Source organism: Xiphophorus couchianus, chromosome 6, assembly GCF_001444195.1.
Source record: "Xiphophorus couchianus chromosome 6, X_couchianus-1.0, whole genome shotgun sequence".
Lineage (NCBI taxonomy): Eukaryota > Metazoa > Chordata > Actinopteri > Cyprinodontiformes > Poeciliidae > Xiphophorus > Xiphophorus couchianus.
This window is the reverse complement of record NC_040233.1, coordinates 144,830-167,942: the sequence shown is the minus strand read 5'-3', so window position 1 is coordinate 167,942 and position 23,113 is coordinate 144,830. Positions and strand designations below refer to the sequence as shown.

Below are 23,113 nucleotides of genomic sequence, written 5' to 3'. Positions count from 1 at the left end.
CATGGTGGGGGTGGGGGGCTGCTCTGAATGCTTCTATGATGTTGGTGTAGGCCAAGTCTAGAGTATTATTAAGGAGGAAATTTATTAGGTTAGCTTAAATTTTGGAAAAAGCATGGCTCTCTTTTCCTCCTGTTAGCCCGGGTCCCGAGCGAATGTCATCACGGCTGGCAAGAAGACGGCGAGGCACAATGACGTCACAGAGATACAGAGTTTAATTCAATAGAAAACACCGTATGAATTTAACAAGAAAACTTCAGAGTACACAGAAGTACATTCTTTACCTGAGACAAAAGAATTAAAAGAAAAAGAACAAAGGCGCCTTTGGAGATAGCTGATGCTTAACAGCAAAACAGGGCAGCTGTCTGAATTCTTATTATTGAGCATTCCCTTTTCTAGTGAAGGCGTTTCTCTTTGTTAATATATGCAAATAGGGCGTACCCCTGTTTTGACCAACCAAGAGCTACCTTGGAAAAACTTAAACCTTCCCCTGAGTTTTAATGACAAATATCAAGAGTCATTTTAGTTATTAAAGTTATAAGTTATTTTCACAAAACCTATCTTGCTCCTCAGCAGTCAGCTTCTCCAAAGATTTGAATCTTTACGTTATCACAAACAATAATGAGATAGAAGTCTTTTTCAACCTGTAAAACATAACATTCAAACCATTCTCTTTTGATTCCGATATTGTCATAGTTAGTACATTTTCAAATACATTCCATTTACTAGATTAGTACTTGTAACTTGGGTAATATACTTTAATCTAACACACTATTGCTATCAATATTTAAAAGGTGTATCAGAAATTAAACCTAAGTGTTTCCAAGATTCCTAAGTTGTGATCAACTCCAGATGCAACTCTGAGCTCCTGGGAAACCCCCGACCTCTGACCTGTGAGCCGGGGAAGATATTCTTTATGGCCTACTAATTTAAAGCCTTTCAAGAGCATAGTGTTTTATGGCTGCTCTAAGTTACAGCCTTGCCAGGAGAATGTTTATCTCTGAACTCCTACCTTGCATCAGCTTGTCCAAATAGGAATGTTGATCTACTTAAACGCACATGGCATTAGCTTAACTATATTAAACAATCAAAAATAGCCATATTTCCTTAACAGTATTCATTCCCCTGGTTGGAAAATCCACATACTGGTTGAAGTGAGGGAGAACAGTCTCCATGTTGGCCTGGTTAAAATCCCCAGCAATGATGAAAATGCCCTCTGTGTGTGAGGATTGCAACTCACTGATGGTCCGGTAGAGAACACTCATAGCCTCTTTAGTGTTAGCACTGGGGGGTACATACACAGCAGTGATGCTAACAACAGTAAACTCCCTGGGCAGGTAGAATGGTCTGCAGTTAACAGTCAGAAGCTCGATGTCCGGGGAGCAGTAACTGGCGACAGTCATGGCATTTTTACACTAGTTGTTGTTGATGTAAATACACAGCCCCCCTCCTCGGGTTTTACCGCTGAGAGCGCTGCTCCTGTCTGCGCGGAATGTAGCGAGCCCCTCCAGGCTAACAACGTTGTCCGGTATGGACGAGTTGAGCCATGTCTCCGTCAGAATGAGAGCACAGCAGTTCCTCAGCTCTCTCTTTGAAGACAGTTCCAGTTGCAGATGGTCTATTTTGTTGTCCAGAGAGCGGACGTTGGAGAGGAAGATGGACGGAAGCGGCGATCTGTGGGGATTAGCGTTTAGCTTAGCTGTTAGTCCACTTTGACAGCCGCGCTTCCGCTGCCGGTCGCACCGCCTTCGCTTGCTCCTCCTCCGACTAGTGCTGCTTTGCGAGTCCGCTGCGCTGTGGGCCGCTGGGTCTTGCCTCCGTAGCACTCCGAGGTCACGTAAACACTCCAGAGTAGTCGTATTTATGAGTCCAAAATCACTTGATGATCGTAATTCCAGCAGACGCTGGCGATCATATGCTAACTTACTGAGTGGATGCAAAGTTTGTAGCGTTTTAGGTGGCGTATTTTGCTCAAATACTCGCAAGTTGTCGAGAGCCCATGCAGCCGCAGCCATACAGGGCGCCGCCATTTTCAGTTTTAGCAATATAAATTATTTTATATTGCTCTGACTCACCTGCCTCCCCTGACCATATGTCATTGTAAATACACTGAAATCTGACGACATTCAGTTAAGAAGCATCAAACCCGATGTTTCTTTCATGGTTTTAATATTTAATTGTTTAAACGTAAACGATTAAACTGAACCACATTTATCCTAACATAACATGCAGACAAAATAAAGAAAATAAAAATAAAAGGACATGAAAACTTCACTCAAATGTAAATAGTACTTTTCCTCAGTTTTTGTCTCATAAAGATGTAACACATTGATCTGTGCGCCGAAGCGCATGAAATGCATCTATGGGGTAATTTAATTCTCACAAAAAAATGAAAACAATGTTGGATCAGCAGATTAACTCCAAATGGGTTTGATTATTTTAAGGTGATGAAGGTGTGTATACAATCACATGTACATAAGTAGCTGCGCAAAGGGGCACACCTTTGCGCTTTGCCACAATTACACTGCACAACCTAATTGTGGAGTGCTTTGGCTCTGGTGGAGAACATCGCCAATGGAGGGAGCGATTGATCAGAGATCATATTGATCTGCCGGGAAATGTTGATGATGGTTTATTAGCTTTTAGATGGCCTGGACTGATCATTCTGGAGCTCCAAGCAAAACTTAAAAAAGGAGCCGTGCAGTACCACTACAACTGTAGCCGCCCGCTTTGTGAATGCACCTTTGTGGACAGAAAGCATCATTATTCTGTATATGTACAACTTCTGCACATGACTACTATTTAGAATAAATGTCCACATTCCCACTCAAAGGACTCTCTGACACGCTGTCATTCTTTAAATCCCTGCTGGATGCACTACTGTTCTAAAAGGCATTTGCACAAGCTCTTTGTTTGTTTGTTTTTTATATGATCTTAATTCCAGCAGACGCTGGCGATCATATTCTAACTTACTGAGTGGATGCAAAGATCTATTATTAAGATCTTCCTCACATTTTTCGGTCCTTAACTACTTCTACTAACTTCAACTAATTGTGCTAATTTATATATCAAAACGTTCTGCTTTTTCTGGACATTATTGCTATGTCTTTTGCTAAACTTCACTATTGTACTTTTTGAAATATTTGTGCTTAGTGCAAATTTCAGCCCCATTGAAATACATTGAAATTCTACAAAATTGTGCTAAAATCTTTTGCTTTTTCACAGCTTACTACTTCTGCCTACTTCAACCTAGAAATTCCATTCAACTTTTAAACAAGTCACAAGACTTTAAACTATATTCAAATGTCTCTTACAGTTTTTCCACACTTGCGATTTAAGTTTTATTCAAATTTTTGATTGTTTTCAGGTTTACAATGTAATCCCATGGTGGAATTCTCTAACTGTTGTCAGTTGTTAGAGTGTACACTAATAACTGACGATTTTTGAACTTTCATGGTTTTTGACAAACAAAACGATGTTGTTCATACACATTTAACTGTACAGGCATAATTTATGCATTAAAACGTAACCACGAATGTTTACTTTAAGGAACTATTGCTATCATTGCTACTGGTCTTACAGTTTTCTTCTGGAGTACAAACATGTCACACCTTCTCCTATTCCTTCAATGTATTTCTCTGTTGTGCTCCAATTTTTCTAGTTTGGATTTATTTTTCTTTAAAATGTATTATTTTTGTTTTTGTGAGGTGACCTTGTGCCCTGAAAGCACATTTTACATAAGATATAGAATTATTATTATTATAACTATTCATACTGCTACAAACAAGGACGTTGCCATGGTTACTACTTCAGGTGGTGGCAGACTTCCGGGTATTTATTTATTTATTTTATTTTTTTAAAGGTTTTGTTGGCTCTAGTGGCCTTTATTTGAAAGTAGTTTGACAGGAAACAGGGCAATCAGAGAGGGGGAAGACATGCGGCAAATGCCGCCAGGCTGGGAATCGAACCTACGACCACCGCTACAAGGACTAAGGCCTCAACGTGGGTCATGCTTTGCCCCTGCGCCACCACAGCACCCCGACTTCCGGGTATTTATACTAATTTACATAAGTATTTAAGGGTGGCAACAAGGCGGACCAGCAGCTGGGCTCTATTTTCCTTAAATTAGGATTTATAAAGGAAAGGTGTGCAGCCATGTGCGTGTACACGGCTTTATACATCCGATTTTTTTGTGCGCCACACTTTTCTAAATTTTTCCATACGCCAAATTTTAGTGTGAAAACTCCACACTCTTTTATGCATGAGGCCCCAGAGCCTTTGCTCAGTATTAAGTAGACACACCCTTTTGAGCTAGCACAGCCATGAGTCTTCTTGGGAATGTTCCCTCAAGGGTTTCACACCTGGATTTTAGGATCCTCTGCCTCTTCCTGCAGATCCTCTCCAGTTCCATCAGTTTGGATCTTGAACTTTGGGGGAGCCATTTTCAGAGATGCTCAACTGGGTTTAGGTCAGGGCTCTGGTCAGGTCAGGAAGGGTCACAGAGTTGTTCCAAAGCCATTTCTTTGTTATTTCAGCTGTGTTCTTCGTGTCATTGTCTTGTCGGAAGGTTGAATCTTCTGCCCAATCTGAGGTCCTGAGCACTCTGGAAGAGGTTTTCTTCAGGATCTCTCTGCACTTGGCCACATTCATCTTTCATTTAGGTGCAACCAGTATTCCGGCAGCTGAAAAACACTTCCAAAGCATGATGCTGCCACCACCATGTTTCACTGTTGGGATTGTATTGGGCAGGTTTTGAGCAGTGTCTGGTTTTCTCCACACATACCACTTAGAATTAACACCAAAATGTTCAATCTTCATCTCATCAGACCAAAGAATCTTATTTCTCTGTCTGAGACTCTTTTATGTTTTTTGGCAAACTCCGGGGGGGTGGAAGTGCTGGCGGGAGGTATGCTAGGCTATGAATAGCCTAGCATATGCAATGGCACGTCAGCAGACCAACGTGGATTCTCAGCCATTGGTTGAAAAACAATGACATCACAATTCATCACTGACATGTGATTGGTTGGTTGATGTGTTCTAACTTAGGGATGCACACTTGGTTACATCCCTAAGGTGAGCTAAGTGTGGCCGAGCGCTGGTTAATGTCACTCTGTATTTGTTCCATTTTTATGACTTGTAACATTAGAACATTTTCGGTATTAATGCCTGTTTTATACTTAACCGAATCTCATTATTTCTCAAGGTAATAACACTGAGGGGTTTTGGTCGGGTCCTGGAACTAGTAAACAGACCTGGGTGGTGCACAGAAGGGAAAATGGGTGTTGCTCCTGTTGTACGATCGACAGTCAGAAAGGCTGGTGTTCAATAGTTGATTTGCATTTGCATGGCTCCCAGCAACTTCTTTTAAATACGAAAGCCTCACCTAGGCCCAAGGGGAGGGGGTGGATAGGGCAACACGGACACATACAGTTTTTGACGATTCTTCGCAGTTCCCTACAATTTCCCATTCTGACAAAAAAGTCTTGCTCATAGCCCTCAATCTCTAAGCACACTGCAGCACTAGGTGCCAATAACTGTCGAAAATCCCACTTTTTTTCTGGTGATAGGCCCCAAACCCAGTGCATGCTGGTCCTATACCAGTCCCTATACTTGTAGAAAAAAAATTGACCTACAGTACTTCCTGTCTTACTTAGAAAATAAATAACAAAAATAATTAAACAAAAAATAAATAAAAACAATTATTAACCTACAAATAAACTCTGTAAATAATGCAAAAAAATAAATAAATAAATCAAGTAAACTAAGAATAAACTAACAAAATCGTAGTTGATAAAGAAATAAAGCATAAATAGCTCCAACAAGCATTTTTAAGCAAACTTGCCACCAGCCAGCAACACTTTAGCAAGCCTTGTCCTTTTGGACATTTTATTTCCATCCAGTTCTTGTCCTGCTGTGTTATCTAAAATTGGACTACGAGTTCACCAGCTTGAATTTACCAAAACTATTCACTATTTCCGAGGTGCTCTCTACTTTTAAGGTAATATTGTGCAAGTAAAGAATAGCTTCATAAAGCAATATCAGAATTTATTTGGGCAGGCAGAAAACCTAAAATTAAAACTGAAGTCTTACAACTTCCCAAAACCTTGGGTGAATGGGGCCTGCCCAAGGTTTAGAACTATGTACTGTCTTCACATGCAACAATTATTTCACTGTGGGCTACCCAAAGGCATGCTCATCCGTGGCTTGAGATTGAGGAAAGTGTTTTTTAAACGCTATCACCCTATAAATCTTTTAAACAAAACTGGGAACTCCCAGTCATTGTCAAAGATAATTTTCTAATTACTAATACTATTAAGGCATGGGGCATTCTGAGGAAAATGTTTGGACAGAATAAAAAATTTTCATCTTTGACAATATTGGTAGACAACCCGGATTTGACAGTAGAGGGCGCTGGTCCTGATCTTAGGTCTTGGCAAGATGCTGGTATTACTAGGATACATGATCTATGGCATAATGGAAACTTCAAGACATTTGAGGACTTAAGAATACAATATGACATTGTCTCCAGGGACTTTTATAACTATCTTCAGCTAAGGCATTAAGTTAAGGCAAAAATCGACTCACTAGAGTTCCCAGGGGACTATGATATACTTGAAAAAACTATTCTTGATTGTCATAAACATAGGAAACTTGTGTCAAGATTCTATGCTGAATTACAAGCCCTAAAGAAAGATAGTATGGAGAATTTAAGATCAACCTGGAACATAACTCTGAAAAGCACAATTGATTCGGAAGCATGGGAAGACATTTTGACTCTGCCTTCCAGAATCTCAGTATGTAACTGATATAAAGAAATGCAATATAATATTTTACACAATGTATACATATCTCCATATATATAGCAGGTAGACACCAGGAAGTTCTTCAAATTGTCCCAAATGTAAAGTAACCACAGGGACTAGAATTCACTGTTTATGGGAGTGTAAAATTATAGAGGCATTCTGGCGAGCAGTATGTCGAGAAATTAGCACTGCTATAGGACAGACACTTCTCCCTAGCCCAGTCCTGTGTCTCGTTGGGCTCATAACCAGTGACCTGGATACTCACAAAGAGACTGTGCCAACATCGATTTTCTGATGTTGGCCAGAAAGTTGATAATGCTTAAATGGGTTGGTTGCAATGCTCCTTTGATCCAGCTATGGAAAAACTTAATTTCTTAAGTTATTGTATTAGAAAGATTGAGATACTGTCTTAATGGGAAATTCTACGCGTTTAAAAAGAGATGGAAATGTATTCTTGAATATTTAAAAATTAAAAGACCAGTAATGTGAACCCGAATGATGTATATCTTTCAGTTTATATATAAATTGGTTACTTTTCTCATATAATTGCTGTAACTTATGTACATGCCTCCTGTTTTTTGTTTTTGTTTTCTGTATCTGTGCTGTATAAGTTTTGTCCTGTTGTTGCTCTTTTTTCTTTTCTGTATACATTTTCGAAATATCTAATAAACATATTTAAAAATATATATATATTTATTTTACATTAATATAATCTTAAGTATATCCACTTGATAACATACTAAAAATGTATTTCAGAAAAATACAGCATATTTAAAATATACTTAAATATATTTTTCCACAAGGGTTTCTATGAAGAACATCAGCACCACAAACAGCATTTCAACAAAGATTTAGTCAAATCTGGGAGAGGGGCTCTAATTTAACTGACCACACTTCAAAGCAACTGGTGATCATTGTAATTTGCTGAGAGCTATTTGTTGCACCAACCAAGCTCAAACACAAAGATTGAACTCGTAAGCATCAGATTGTAACTATGGTAATGAAACAATCTAACTATGATTTTTACAACGTAAACTTGCCAGCTCCTTAAAATCTTAAATTTATATGTTAAACAATTTAAAATCTTTTAATTTAGGGTTAGGGTTAAGGTAGGGTTCAATCAAATTTAACAGCATTGAGAGTCTCAATAAACAAGTGTTAAAATTCCATATGTGCTCTTCGTTAAAATATTAGCATTTATGGAGCCCCTGAAGGTCTGGTAGGCCAAAAGCTGCCCCCGATTTAATCTATGCCTTGGTTTTGTTTCTAAATATGACCAGCATTACATAATGTTTTGATATCCACTGGCTGATTACTTAATTGGCATTCAACAAAATGCAAAAATTGATATTTATTTTGTTTGCTGTTTTTGAGACTATGGTTGTGTGTTTAAGAATTGTTAACAAAGCCTTCCAATAATGTAATTACCCAGCAATATTTTTACACTTCCTGTCAAAGTAGCATTTTTTAATACAAAAAACACTGTGGTCTAAAATCTTGCTACAGTTGGGGAAAAGTATTTAGTCAGTCACCAATTGTGCAAGTTCTCCCACTTAAAAAGATGAGAGGCCTGTAATTGACATCATAGGTAGACCTCTAGTATGAGAGACAAAATGAGAAAACATATCTAGAAAATCACATTGATTTTTTTTAAGGATTTATTTTCAAATTATGATGGAAAATAAGTATTTGGTTAATAAGAAATAAGCAAGATCTCTGGCTCTCACAGACCTGTAGCTTCTTCTTCTTTAAGAGGCTCCTCTGCCCTCCACTCATAATGTCACCTGTTTGAACTTATCGGTATAGGAGACACCTGTCCACACCCTCAAACAGTCACACAGATCTTAGATGTCTTAATAATTACAAAAGTATAGAGCAAATGCTATGCAGTGTGGCAGTGTGGTTGTTTTAAGAAACTTTGAGAATTATTCTTTGTAATCCAATCCATATTGACATGTACACATTTTTGTCTGATATTGTTGCTTCATTCCTATCCTCTTGTTCCATCTCTCTCCAGCTCCTCTCCACAGCACATTGAAGAGTGCTGTGGTTGGCTGAAACAGAAGTTGACTGAGATGAATGAAGAACAGTACCACATCATACACCAGCATCAGGAACAGGTAAGGTTAAAGGCAGGACAGCTTACACACAGAAGAATTTATCTGACTGATTGGATTTCTATATATCTTAATTTGTTTGATTAATTTAAATATGAAAAGCACATCATAACACTTGTACATTGGGTTGCTTCTCTCTGTAAGAAAACCCCCAAAAGTTCTGGGGCCTCATGCATAAAAGAGTGCGCAGTTTTCACACTAAAACTTAGCGTACAGAAAAATTTAGAAAAGTGCAGCGCACAAAGAAAATCGGATGCATAAAGTCGTGCGCACCCACGTGGCCGTGCAAAAGAGATCCTGCAAATGCCTGTTTGAACAGTAGCGTGTTCAGTTGGGATTTAAAGACAGACAGCGTGTCAGAGAGTCCTTTGAGTGGGGAATGTGGACGTTTATTCTAAATCAGGGGTCTCAAACTGGCACACGCCAACTGTGGCCCTCGGGACGATAGTTTGTGGTCCCCGCCTTAATATGAAAGTTTAATGTTAGTGCGGCCCGCGAGTTTGATATAATTGGCACTTTTCAGTGTTGTGTGCGGAGCTGAACGAACTTACCAATCACGGTGGAGTATGTTGCTCTCGGGGGCGGGACATCGGCCGGGCCTATTTGCATTTTCTATTTGTCATTATTTGCATGCGGTACATGCGCAATTTCCGCGGCCGCTCCCGCTTCACGTGCTTCAGCATCCAGTCTAGACCCGGAAGTTGCTGATCAGTGTAACGTAATTAAGGTTAGGCGCTGTAACGCTTGGGTTGTGTTTAAGGAAGGAGAGGAGGCGGCAGATTCGTCAGGACGGTCAAAAACTCACAACCACACTGGTACTGGGAATTCCACAGTGTTGTCCTTTAATAAATACGCTCTTCACCGACCTTACAAAGCCCGGTTGAACAGCTGCTATATTATCAGACATGAAAATTGAGCAGCGTCCAAACAATCCATAACATTACTAAAAAATTAGTAATGTTCTCTCTACAGAGAAGCCGTGGCGCATAGTTCTGACATCATTAGCAATACTAGAGTATCTTAGAGAGACACTACACCAGGGGTGGCGAACACGCGGCTCTCGAGCCGCATGCGGCTCTCGACCAATAAGAATGCGGCTCTTTGCCTGTTACCATATTTTCTATATACTGTGGCTCTTTCCTCGTGTCATGTTTCTTTTCTTCTTTTTTTTTTACATCTTAAACACACTTAAATCCATCAGGGGTTATTAAAAACAAATAATAATATTTTAAAATTAATAAATTAATTTGACAGATTGGGTGTTTTTTATGAGACGTAAGACGTAAGAGACGTAAGTGACCGCCAATCATATGCGCGGATTACGTCTCATGCCGGGAAATTAGGTAAACATTTTATATGCATGCAGACCGCAGACTTACCTTCTTTGTAAAAATGGCAAAATGCAAAGCTAAACGAAAATATGACGATGAACACAGGACATTTCTGGAAGAATGGGAAGATGCTTACTTTTTTATTGAACGGAATGGCAAATCGCTCTGTTTATTATGCGATACCTTGATATCACATTACAAGGCTTCAAACCTTCAGCGTCATTTTAGCACACTCCATGCTAATATTGACAAGGATTTCCCCAAAGGTACTGAACTACGGAAGCAAAAATTGAGCACATTGAAAAGCCAGGTAAAAAGACAGTCTCAAATGTTTCAGCAATTGACCAAGCGTGGAGAAGCTGTGACACTTGCATCCTATAAAGTGGCATGGAATATTGCCCGTGCTAAAAAACCATACAACGAAGGCGAGTTTTTAAAACAGTGTTTTGTAGATTTAATTGACCTTTTGGCTCCAGATAACAAACAACTCAAAGATTCCATCACTGATCTCCAGATGTCACGACACACAGTTGAAACCAGAATATCAGACATAAATAATGCACTTGAATCTGATCTACATGCAGACCTGAACGCATGTGCTTATTTTAGTGTAGCATTAGACGAGTCATGCGACATACAGGACAAGCCACAGTTGGCAATATTTGTACGAATGATTTCTGAGGACTGCGTGGTGAAAGAAGAGCTTCTCGATATTGTCCCATTAAAAGACAGAACTCGCGGCACTGACGTAAAAGAAGCAATGATGGAAGTATTCAAAACAGCGAATATGTCTTTAGAAAAACTCACCGCAATAGCCACGGATGGAGCGCCATCGATGATTGGTTCTGTGAACGGCTTTGTGGGCCTTTGTAAGGGTGATGACCTCTTCCCCGATTTTTGGAATTTTCACTGCATCATCCACCGGGAGCAACTCGTGTCTAAAACACTGAATTTAGACCACGTCATGAAACCTATGATGGAGATTGTGAACTACATCCGCACGCATGCCCTTACTCACCGACAGTTCAAAAATCTCATTGCTGACCTAGACGGAGACTTGCCAGGTGACTTACCACTGCACTGCGCTGTAAGATGGCTCTCAAGAGGTAAAGTGGTTTCACGCTTTTTGGAGCTTTTGGAACCAGTAAAATTGTTTATGGCAGAAAAGAACAAAAGTTACCCTCAGCTCTCAGACCCCAAATGGCTTATGGATTTGGCTTTCTTAGTGGACATGCTTTCACACTTGGACAAACTAAACCTGGACCTGCAGGGGAAATTAAAAACTCTTCCTGATCTGACACAAAGTGTATTCTCCTTTGTTAACAAGGTGAAGCTGTTCAAAGTGCACGTTCAAAATGGCAATCTGTCCCATTTTCCTTCATTGCGCAGCGCCCAGCAGAAGGCTGGCATTAGAATGAATATGGGTCAGTACGTGAAAATGCTTGCGCGACTGTACGGGAGCATTACTTCGCGTTTTGAGGACCTGCAGCAGAAAAGACCACAGATCGCTCTTCTCATCGACCCTTTTAATGCAGAGGCAGACTGCCTCAAATCCCCGCTTGTCACTGATGAGGCAGCGAGTGAACTGGAGATGATTGAGCTACGCGAGGATGACAGACTGAAATCTCTTTTGAAAGAAGGCCCTGTTGCGTTTTGGAGAGTTGTGCCAACTGAAAAATACCCGTGTGTAAAAAGAGCCGCCCTCAAACTGCTGTCGATGTTCTCCTCAACATATGTCTGCGAATCCCTGTTTTCTACCTTGAAACACGTGAAGTCCAAGCATTGGTCCGTTCTGACTGACACTCACGTAAAGGAACTGCTCCGAGTGGCTACAACTGAATACCAACCTGATTTGCAGAGGATTACTAGAAACAAGAGATGCCAGAAATCCCACTGAGATTATCACCCCATCACCTCCAGCAAGGTAAGAAACTCTGTGATGTAGTTTGAAAAAAATACCATCTTACTAAACATGCCTGTGTGAATATTTCAATATTGATCAATTTACATTATACAGGCCCTATCTATGTATCTGAAGTGTGTTCATTAGTTGCGTGTGTCAGAGCGAGGGATAGAGAGAGCAGTGCCTGTGTGTGTGTGGAGAGGGGGGTGTCTGACCTCCAGGGTAGTTGCTGTATTACCTCTGGCTAAGCTGCATTTGATGTGTGTGTTGAGGGTGGACACTTGAGGGTTATGTTGTAAGAAGAGGAGTGTGTTATTAGAAAAATATATGGTTTTAATTATGTGTGTTTGTGTGCGCATGTGTGTGTGTCTGTCTTGGCAGGTCAGCGCGTGGTGTGGCTCTTGGACTTTCACAGTTAAAGATTTCGGCTCTTTGTGTCTAACTTGTTCGCCACCCCTGCACTACACAATTACGGCTGTTACAGCGCCTGACTATGGCCAAATATGGTAATAGGCAATCAGAAAGGTTCGGCTGAGGAGACCGTGTGTGTGAATGCGGCCCAGCCTCACCTAGACTCTACCTCCAGCGGCCCCTGGGTAAATTGCGTTTGAGACCCCTGTTCTAAATACTAGAATGCTTTATGTACGTAAGGCGCATTCACATAACGGGCGGCTCAACTGAAGGTTGACTGCAGCTGTACCTCACGGATCTTTCGCTCAGAGCTCCTGGATGATCAGTCTGAGCAATCTAAATGCTCATAAACCGTCATCAACATTTCCCAGCAGATCAATATGATCTCTGAACAAACGCTCCCTCTGAATCCTTCCATTGGCGATGTTCTCCATCAGAGCCAAAGTGCTCCACAATTACACAGCTCACCTTTACGCAGCTACTTACAGTATATACGTGTAGCTGCGTATCTGTGTATTGCATACACACCTTGATCACCTTAAAAATAATCAAACCTGTGGATTATTTTTAATCAGCAGGTTGGAGTTAATCTGCTGATCCAACCCTGTTTTCTTTTTTTAGAGAGAATTAAATTACCCCATAGATGTACTTCGGCGCACGGACCAATGTGTTACATCTTTGAGACAAAAACTGAGAAAAAGTACTATTTACATTCGAGCGAGGTTTTCACATACTTTTATTTTCTTTATATTGTGTGCGTGTTAGCTTATTGTCTGAGGATAAATGTGGTTCAGTTTCATCGTTTACGTTTAAACAATAAAATATTAAAATCATGAAAAACACCGGGTTTGATGCTTCTTGGTCTAAATAACACCGAATGTAGTCAGATTTCAGAGTATTTAGGTGAGTTTTGACACTTTGTGGTTTGATATTGTCCACAGAAAAAGTTTGCGTGGCTGCCGAACATTTTCATGCCAACAAAAAAGTGTGCGTGTATTTACGCAAAGTTAATTTTTATACATGCCGACTTGTGTGGAAAATATGGTACCGAACATTTTTTGTGTGCACGCACGCTTTATGCATGAGGCCCCTGCTGTTCATAGGAACATGGGTTTTATGGTTATATTTGGATGAAAAAAAACATGAGAAAAACTGTGGCCTTTATTGGATTTGAATGTCTGTGTGATTGCAATGCACCGGCCTAGGCCGCTGTAAAGTTTGAAATGGACACTTATGGCTTTTTAAATGGTCAAAATGAAAATGCTAGACACACTGCTGTGTCTTATTGGGAATTCCCATGACTTTCTGTCTTGTGATTCCTTTTGCTAGGCAGTCAACTGCATTGTGGAGAACATAGTGTATGAACGTCTAGCTGACCACGGTCCTAAACTGGGTCCAGTTACCAGGAAAGAGCCTCTTGTCACCAGGTAATGACTGATGGGGAAGGAACAGAGTACATGGTAAGCAAAGCAGGAAGCATTGGAAAAGTAGAATGGACATTTTTGTCTGTTGGAGACGGTTTTGCATTACCATTAATGTGTACATCATTATGCTAGAAACTAATGCTATTTTACTTTTAAAACTTTTAAGATTAAAAGCTAATCATCTTGTATGCATTACTGTGTTACTGTATTGGTAACAGTGATGTGTGGTGAGGTTCATGGCTGGTGAGGCACAGATTCCACCAGCGTCAGATGTACAAATACAAAATCCAATATAGAAGCTATATTTTAATTTTGACCATAACTAATTAAAGCGCCTAACAATACAATTGCAAGAAAGATTAAAAAAATATTTAATAAGGTCATATTTTTTAAATTATTTGAAGGTTTTCTTTGGCTGATCTCTCTTTTCTAAATTGAAAATCGTGTATGATCTTACCTTTATTTTATATGACGTCCAAAGTCCATGTAGCTATCCTTTTCCACAAATATCTCTCATTCTGTTGTAAAAAAAAAAAGTCTTTGTTTCTACTTTCCATTCATTTTCAAAAATTGGTCAGTCAGAGAGTAACCTTGAACAGTTCTGCTGTATCTTTTTCCCCTAAATGTTTTGAGTCTTTTCAATGTGTAGAAGAAGAGCACCTGTTGCTCGTTGTGCCTATGGGCCATAGCAGTGCCCTTTATTAGTGAGGCACAGGTACTTTCTCCCGCACACGCCACATTTTCACTGCATAGTGATGAGAGAGACTAAATAGATCACACACATAGATATATCAAAAAGACTCTGACATAAAAAAAATAGAAAATGTGTAATGAAACAAGTACCAGTAACAAGTACAGCGGTATCACAGGGGTGGGGCACTGCATTGCCTCACCCCAGTTTTTATTCATGTATTTCAACAGGCAATGCATAAATTTTGCAATTTTGACCATGTAAATTTTGAAATTACCAACAAAAAAAGCAATTTATAGAAAATTCAAGTGGACAAATTGATTTTCTCTCATTGTTGTTGGCATCTATTTTACTTCTCATGTGCTTATTTTTACTTAACGGGATCACAAGTGAGGCACTGCCTCATCTGCCTCACCTGACCACATGTCACTGATTGGTAAAAGCTTTATGTAACCAAGATATGTGGATCATCATACCTCTGTTCCAGGTATTTCACCTTCCCCTTTGAGGAAATGACTTTAGAGCAGGAGATGGAGTTTTTAAACCAACCAGATAAGATGTGCCACTTCTTGGCTCACAACGGCTGGGTGATGGGTGATGATCCATTGCGCAACTTTGCTGAACCAGGTAGAAGTCACAAACAGCAACCTAGAAAATAGAGGTTGTTTTTGGTCAAATAGTGAGCAGTATTTTAGGGCTGTTGATATTTCTATTTTCTGTGTAGGATCCAATGTGTACCTGCGTCGGGAGCTGATCTGCTGGGGGGACAGTGTCAAACTCCGCTATGGGAAAGGACCTGAGGATTGCCCCTACCTGTGGGCGCACATGCAGAAATACACTGAAATTACTGCCAAATATTTCCACGGAGTCCGATTGGACAACTGCCACTCTACGCCCTTGCATGTTGCTGAGGTACTGTCAACTGTTGATCATATTATTACAGAAATACTTCATCCTAAACTTATACTGTGTTACAGTTCAGTAAGACAATATTGTAATTGGGGATGTCCCAAGTCAGAGTATTTTAATTTTGGGCATCAGCCGAGTCCCGATTTGATACTTCAAAAATACATTTAAAAAGTGAAGAGCAAAGAAACAGATCCCTTATTTTTTTTATTTTATCCACCTCATTTTTCATTGAGTGCCATCAGCCGATGGCGCTTTTGTCATTCTGCCACAAGCCAGCTGCAGCTACAATCCAGTAGCTTACCATCATCAGCTTGTGAATGTGCTTTTGAGATTTCAATTGGACATACACTGCCTGGCCAAAAAAAAGTCGCCACCTGGATTTAACTAAGCAAATAGGTACAAGTCTCCTATTGGATAAGTACTGCATAGGCGATTATCTTTCAGCTGGCAACAAGTTATTTAACCCCAGCTGATGCAATGAGTAACTCCTCATTTCTTAAACAACCATGGCAAAAGACACATCCTGTGGTTGTGGAAAAGACGTTAGTCTGTTTAAGAAGGGTCAAATCATTGGCATGCATCAAGCAGAGAAAACATCTAAGGAGATTGCAGAAACTACTAGAATTGGGTTAAGAACTGTCCTGTGGTGTTTGAGAACTCATCATTAAAAACTGGAAGGATGGTGGGGAACCGTCGTCTTCCAAGAAGAAATGTGGTTGGAAAAAATTCCTGAATGATCGTGATCTGCGATTACTTAAACGTTTGGTCAAATCAAATTGAAGAAAAACAACAGCAGAACTCAGGAGTATGTTTAATTGTGAACGCAATAGCATTTCCACACGCACAATGCGAAGGGAACTCAAGGGGTTGGGATTGAACAGCTGTGTAGCCATAAGAAAACCTCTAATCAGTAAGGCTAACCAGAAAAAAAGGCTTCAGTTTGCTAGGGAGCATAAAGATTGGACTCTGGAGGAATGGAAGAGGGTCATGTGGTCTGATGAGTCCAGATTTACCCTGTTCCAGAGTGATGGGCGCATCAGGGTAAGAAAAGAGGCAGGTGAAGTGATGCACCCATCATGCCTAGTGCCTACTGTACAAGCCTGTGGGGGCAGTGCTATGATCTGGGGTTGCTGCAGTTGTTCAGGTCTAGGTTCAGCAACATTGTGTGCCCAAAGAATGAGGTCAGCTGACTACCTGAATATACTGAATGACCAGGTTATTCCATCAATGGATTTTGTCTTCCCAAATGGAACGGGCATATTCCAAGATGACAATGCCAGGATTCATCGGGCTCACATTGTGAAAGTGTGGTTCAGGGAGCATGAGACATCTTTTTCACACATGGATTGGCCACCACAGAGTCCAGACCTTAACCCCATTGAGAATCTTTGGGATGTGCTGGAGAAGGCTTTGCGCAGTGGTCAGACTCTCCCATCATCAATACAAGATCTTGGTGAAAGATTAACGCAACACTGGATGGAAATAAATCTTGTGACACCGCAGAAGCTTATTGAAACAATGCCACAGCGAATGCGGGCTGTAATCAAAGCTAAAGGCGGTCCAACAAAATATTAGAGTGTGTGACCATTTTTTGGTGGTGACTTTTTTTTTTTTGCCAGGCAGTATATAAATGACATAAATAAAATGCAGGTTTTTCTTTTAGGTGCAACAGTTTCAGTGAAAAAAAACAATGGGCCACATGAAAAACTATATTTATGTTATATTAAATGCAGAGCGTAATCACCGGCAGCTTTGCACATGCATGATCTTGTTGCAATGTGCAAACACAATGAAGTGGGTCTTCTCTCTACAGCAGTATGCCTCACAACCAGCCTGCTGTCAGTCAGATCAAGTGGTTCCGAGGTGGGAGGGACAATCGGCAGCTCTCACCGCTCGCTGTAGCTGTAGGACTATTGGTGCCTTCTGATTTTGTCACCAAAATCTTCAGTAAACCAGATAAAGTTTCTATATTTGTCACTAAATACAAATATAGCAATGTCATTAAGTTAGCAACAGTCCTCCCACTGCAAGCTGTATTGATCTGAGACTGTAGTTTTTAACCAGACCATAGCAAAGAAGGTCACTGGTTATGAAGTATTATGAAATAAGCAAATTTGCTGTGATTTTACTGAATAAACTCTAATAATATCTCACTGTTTAACCGTCAAAGCAAGTTGGCTGCAAACTGCTTTAAAGATTTTAAAAAAGACCTCACAAAGTTTAACTTTACATAATTTATGTTAGAACCTCTGAGAGATCTAGGCCTCGTCCCAATACCAATGAGACAGTACGCCCCTGTGTCGTAACTTCAACATCCAAAATGGCAGGACTGGTCAGAATGAAACAAAAATTATTTCAATACTTTACTTTTGAAAACAGATTTTCTTTTTCCTTTTTTTTTGCGACAGAAAAAAAAACTGTGAACAGTGCCATATTTCCAAGGTGACAAAAAATACACATTAAAATGTACTAATATTTAATTTAACAGTTTGCAATTTGACTAACTATAGACACGATTACATATTGAGCTGTTACTCAGGAAACCATCTCTTTTATCTGGCTAAAAGTTAGTTTGGTAAGGTGGAGCTAATGTGCTATAAGAAAGATCAAGTTAAGGACAAACATATGGCATATATAGAAAGAATAGGAAATAAGACCTGATGGGACTAATTAAATTTAGGATTTAATTAGTCTTTTTATTGTGAAAAATAAAAAGACTAATGGAAGTACAATGAAACTATGAATGTTACTTCATAGACCAAAATTGTCACAAGAAATTCTGCAGAAGAAATTGTTACAAGGAACACTCTGACATCAGTTTGTGTCCTCTCTGCCTTGAGAAGAAAACATTTGTTTAAAAATGTTTTGTCTCAAGATATCTCTAAAGAAAATAATAACCAAATAGCTTTCTAGTCCCCCCCCCCCCCACATAAAAAACATTATTTATTTCATAATTATGTTGGAAACTTTCTCTCTAATGACTTTCTGCAAAAGAAGTAACTATCAATTCTCGTGGGTTTTGTGACTGAGATTTTGAGACAATACACCTTTTTTCAGCTGCAACGTCATTAATGTTTTTAGAAAGATTTTCAAAAGTGAAGTACAAGAAATCTATTCCATCTTTATGTTGTAATATAACAAAATTTGGTGTTCTAACAGGGGATGAAGAGTTAAAATATATTAACAATTTACTCACAAATACTGCTTTCTAAACATCACCTCCATTTTTAAAGTGAAATAATTTTATTTGAGAGTCCTTAAATGTTGCAACATCACAAAAGCCCAATTTTTATACCTATATGTTAATACTGTAGCTTATTTTAATATTGAAAATTCCTCTTGCATTGTAACATTTTGTTTTACTTTCCTCACAATTAGTTTGTGACTATTCTTTTTTATTCTTTTTTCGGTTCAGTTTATCATATCAAGCTTTTTTGTTACTAAAGTGTGCCTTGTCATAATATTTTCTTTGAAGAAAAAAAATAAACCATTGCCACAATTCTGGCTTTTAACTGAAAACATCATATGCAGCAAGGAATTGTGGGTAATACACTTTGCCAAAGTCCACATAAATGCGGCCTTATCGTAAGAGCGGAAATAGGACCCAAAAGGGGCGCACCCAAACCCTTCGACATGAACATGCATTTGAGGGACACAAGAGCGGAACAAGTGTGGAAGTGCGAGTAATGGAACCGGGCCCTGGAATTGTAAGACTGAGCAATATCAAGCAGGGTCAGCCCAAACCTCCATAGGGCCCTAAGCAAAATTTGGTTTTGGGGCCCTCTATTTCTGCTAAAAATGTGGATTGCTGGAATCAACAGTTAGACGATTAGATCATTCGTACACCTGCTATAAACTTATTGCATCTCTGATGGTGCTGTTTGGGTTTCTGGGTTAATTTTGGGGGATCGTGATCGGCTGATACTTAATGTGAAGCCCATCCACTGACCTTATTTTCGTCAGCAAAGGTTTAAAAATCAGCCTCTGTCCCCTTCTGCTCTGCAGTGAGAGGTTTGACTGACAGTCCGGCCCACCAGGTCAGGTCTGCACATTTACAGCTAACAACATTCACCCCACTGTTGCCAACTCAGTAACTTTCTTGCTACATTTAGCAACATTTCAGACAAAAAAATTATTGGCCTAAATCAAAATCGGCAGGTCAGGCTCTTTAAAGATTGGTAACCGGACAGAAAACTGCAATCGGTGCAGTCCTACACACATATTCATGACATTCTATGATTAAATTAATTTCTCTTAAGCATAACTAAAAATTTAATTTACACCAGGTGAGTTTTTCTCCCCTGAGAATGTGGACCGGTACCGGTACCGAGTTGATTCTGAGCCTTGAAATGATTTTAACAGAAGTTTCACATAACTTAGAAGTTGATGTAAAAATATTGTTTGTTTTAGCCACATAAATGATCAGCAGCAAACACCAACTACAGATTAGAGCAGCTCATTGATATATGAACCCTCTGATGCGTAAGTGGGTCCTTTTTGACCCAGTGAGTTCATCTTTTTGCAATATCTTTGTAATGACAAGTTTTCATCACTTCATATTCCAGGTATTCCTCAGAAAATATGTTACTGATGTCATGCAATTCAAATTTTTAATTTACCTTTTATACATTTTAAGAAATAGCATGTCTTATATTACTACCCCTTTCTTCCGTGAGTGGGTCAAAAATGACCTGCATTCATTTCCTATGAAATTTAATGGGAATCTTTGTTTCTTACCAACTCTGACTGTCAGGAAAACATATTTTTGTGAACCATACACATTGAGTCCTAAGTGTCACCCCTGAGTAATAATATTTTACACAGCAAGAACTCTTACATATAAGTATTATCTTTATTTTTTACCTCACAAATGTGTGTGTGCGTGTCAATCATGAGTACTGTGACAGAGTTGTCATGAATCAACATATTAGCCTTCTTCAAAGTTAGCTAACACTAGTTGTCCAACCAACTAGCTAACATTACTGCCTATACTTTATTGTGCATGTGTATTATTTGTGTGTCTGTGTGCGTGTCTGACATCCTGGATAAGAAAACCAAGAGAGAGAATGTGTTGAATGGCATGAAAAAACATGTTGATCCTTGTGTTCAAGGTTCTTTCTTTTATCATCTCAATTAATAAAATAAAAATTCATAGCTATATAACTAAATGCACATATAAATGATCTGGAAAAGAATAGAGTGCCTTCTCCAGGTCGGGGAGGATGTCCTTCCCCAAGTGGGGCAGTATCCCCAAGTGGATCCCAAGTATCTCGGGATCTTGTTCATGAATGAGGAAAAAATGGAGCGGGAGATCGACAGGCGGATTGATGCAGCGTCTGCAGTGAAGAGGGGGCTGTACCGGTTTGTCATGGTGAAGAAAGAGCTGAGCCAAAGAGTTAAGCTCTTGATTTACCGGTCAATCTACGTTCCAACCCTCATCTATGGTCATGAGCTTTGGGTCATGACCGAAAGAACGAGGTCACGGATACAAGCAGCCAAAATTTGTTTTCTCCATAGGGTGTCTGGGCTCCCCTAAGAGATAGGGTGAGAAGCTCGGTCATCTCAGAGGGACTCAGAGTAGAGCCGCTGCACCTTCACGTTGAGAGGAGCCAGTTGAGGTGGCTCGGGCATCTGGTTAGGATGCCTCCTGGACGCCTCCCTGGTGAGGTGTTCCGGCAGAGGCCCCAGGAAAGACCCAGGACACGCTGGAGGGACTATGTTTCCCAGGTGGCCTGGAGATTCCACCGGAGGAGTTGAGGAGAGCGAAGTCTGGACCTCCTTACTTAGGCTGCTATCCCACAACCCTAGCCCAGATAAGCAGTGGATGGATGGTGGGTGGATGGTTGGATATTGTTGTTGCGCAACACCCCCCCCTCCTTCTCTCTCTCTATTCTCTCACCCTCTACTTCCTCTTCTGAGAGGGGAGATGTGCTACCAGCTCTCCATCTAACGGGTGAATTGAATTTCCTAAATCTGCTGGGATTTACCCTGTCCAGAACTGAAGTAAACTCTGTTTAAGCTGGTTTCGAGAAAAGATTCGCCTGGTTCCTGACGACCTACATCCAGGTGTCCCACCCTACTTCCCCCTGTGAATTAGCCAGACTGAGCAGCGTGCAGCCAACTAACGGTCGCTCCTTCTCTATATTACAACGTGCACTTGTTATTGAACCAGGTTGGTTTTAGTGACTCGGGCAAGTCCCAAGGATGTTGTTTTACATATGGGCTACCAGCAACCTATAAAACATTTTCCACCTTTTCCTCTCCAGAATCAAACATCATAGCTATTTTATAACCATCATAGAACTTTAAGGTGACTCATTAATTGAATGTCCACAACATCTTTTAGATTTTCTTTATGCTAAATATGTTATTAGTAAGGCATTTTTGCAAGGGTCAGTACAGCTTAATTCAGTAGCAGAAATAATGAAATAAGTAAAATCAATCATCTAGTCTATCTTTCCCTAATGCTGACACTGAGAACTAAAAAGGGAACCTTTGAGAGCGACGGACAGAGTATGGTGTTTTGAACCCCAGACCTGGCCTGATGATGAAGAAGGTATTGCAGCAGTAGGAGGAAGTTGATCGATGAAGGCCGGGATCTCTGTAGGTCTGATGAGCTTCTTCTCTGCATGGATGGTGAGGTCACACAGGACTTGGGTGCTGGCAGGAAGGAAGGCACCAGTTCTTCTTCTTTGCCTTTGTTCTTTGCCTTTGCCTTTATCTTCATCTTTGGGGTCTGAACCCAGCTGATGAGAGAAGTGCGATGTGAAGCCACATGTTGCAGGGCTGACCGGTTGGTCCCCATGCGCAGGACAGTCTTCGGCTACGTGGCCCCAGCTCTTCTTCAGCTGCAGAGTTCTTTGTCCATCTCGATCTTGGCTCGAAGCTGCCTGGAGGATCCAACCAAAAATTCCTCTTTTGCACCCACCTTTTATAGGGTTTATCCAGCCTTTTGTTGCGTTTGCATTGGCTAGCCCTGATGCTGTGCTTGTTTCATTGGCTGTCTGCTTAGACAGATGATCTCATATCCAACACTGTCTTACAGACAGTGTTGATGTCTGTGCTAATGTCTCAGAATTGCCCAATGGTCCTCCTATGACCATGGCCTGCACAACCTTTTCTTTGAAACATTTAATCTACTTCCAAATAAGGTGTTGATCATTTCTGCTCTCCTGTTAGTTTCCCTTTTCCCCTAACCTTTCACCTACCATCTACCTCCAACATATCAGTGATGTTTAATTGCAGTTACACCTTTTACATCATTTCAAGTTCAATGTCAAAATAATTTATAATTTCTTTAGCTTCTCTGATTTAGCATTCATTTATAATTTTATAACCATAACTTATTAATTACTCTTATTATAATCTTAATGTGAGTTATTACAGATGTTTTCTGAAAAGAAACCAAGAATAATCCATGATTCTTATGATTTGATACCAAAGTTACAGTTACTTGTTTTTCTTGTAAGTGTACCCACAAGTGTAAGTGTAAGTATTATTATAAGTAAACCAATATTAATGTAAGTA

The 23,113-nt window shown here is 40.0% G+C and overlaps 1 protein-coding gene across 4 annotated transcripts in view; it reads left to right on the top strand.

Moving 5' to 3' along the window:
- Window positions 1–23,113, top strand: part of agla (amylo-alpha-1, 6-glucosidase, 4-alpha-glucanotransferase a) — a 140,815-nt gene that overhangs the window by 72,407 nt on the left and 45,295 nt on the right. For all 4 annotated transcript variants that reach the window (XM_028019989.1, XM_028019988.1, XM_028019990.1 and 1 more), the window contains 4 exons: window positions 8,818–8,920; window positions 13,892–13,989; window positions 15,165–15,304; window positions 15,402–15,589. In XM_028019989.1, coding sequence (XP_027875790.1) covers window positions 8,818–8,920; window positions 13,892–13,989; window positions 15,165–15,304; window positions 15,402–15,589 — 529 coding nt within the window. The remainder of the gene's footprint in view (window positions 1–8,817; window positions 8,921–13,891; window positions 13,990–15,164; window positions 15,305–15,401; window positions 15,590–23,113) is intronic.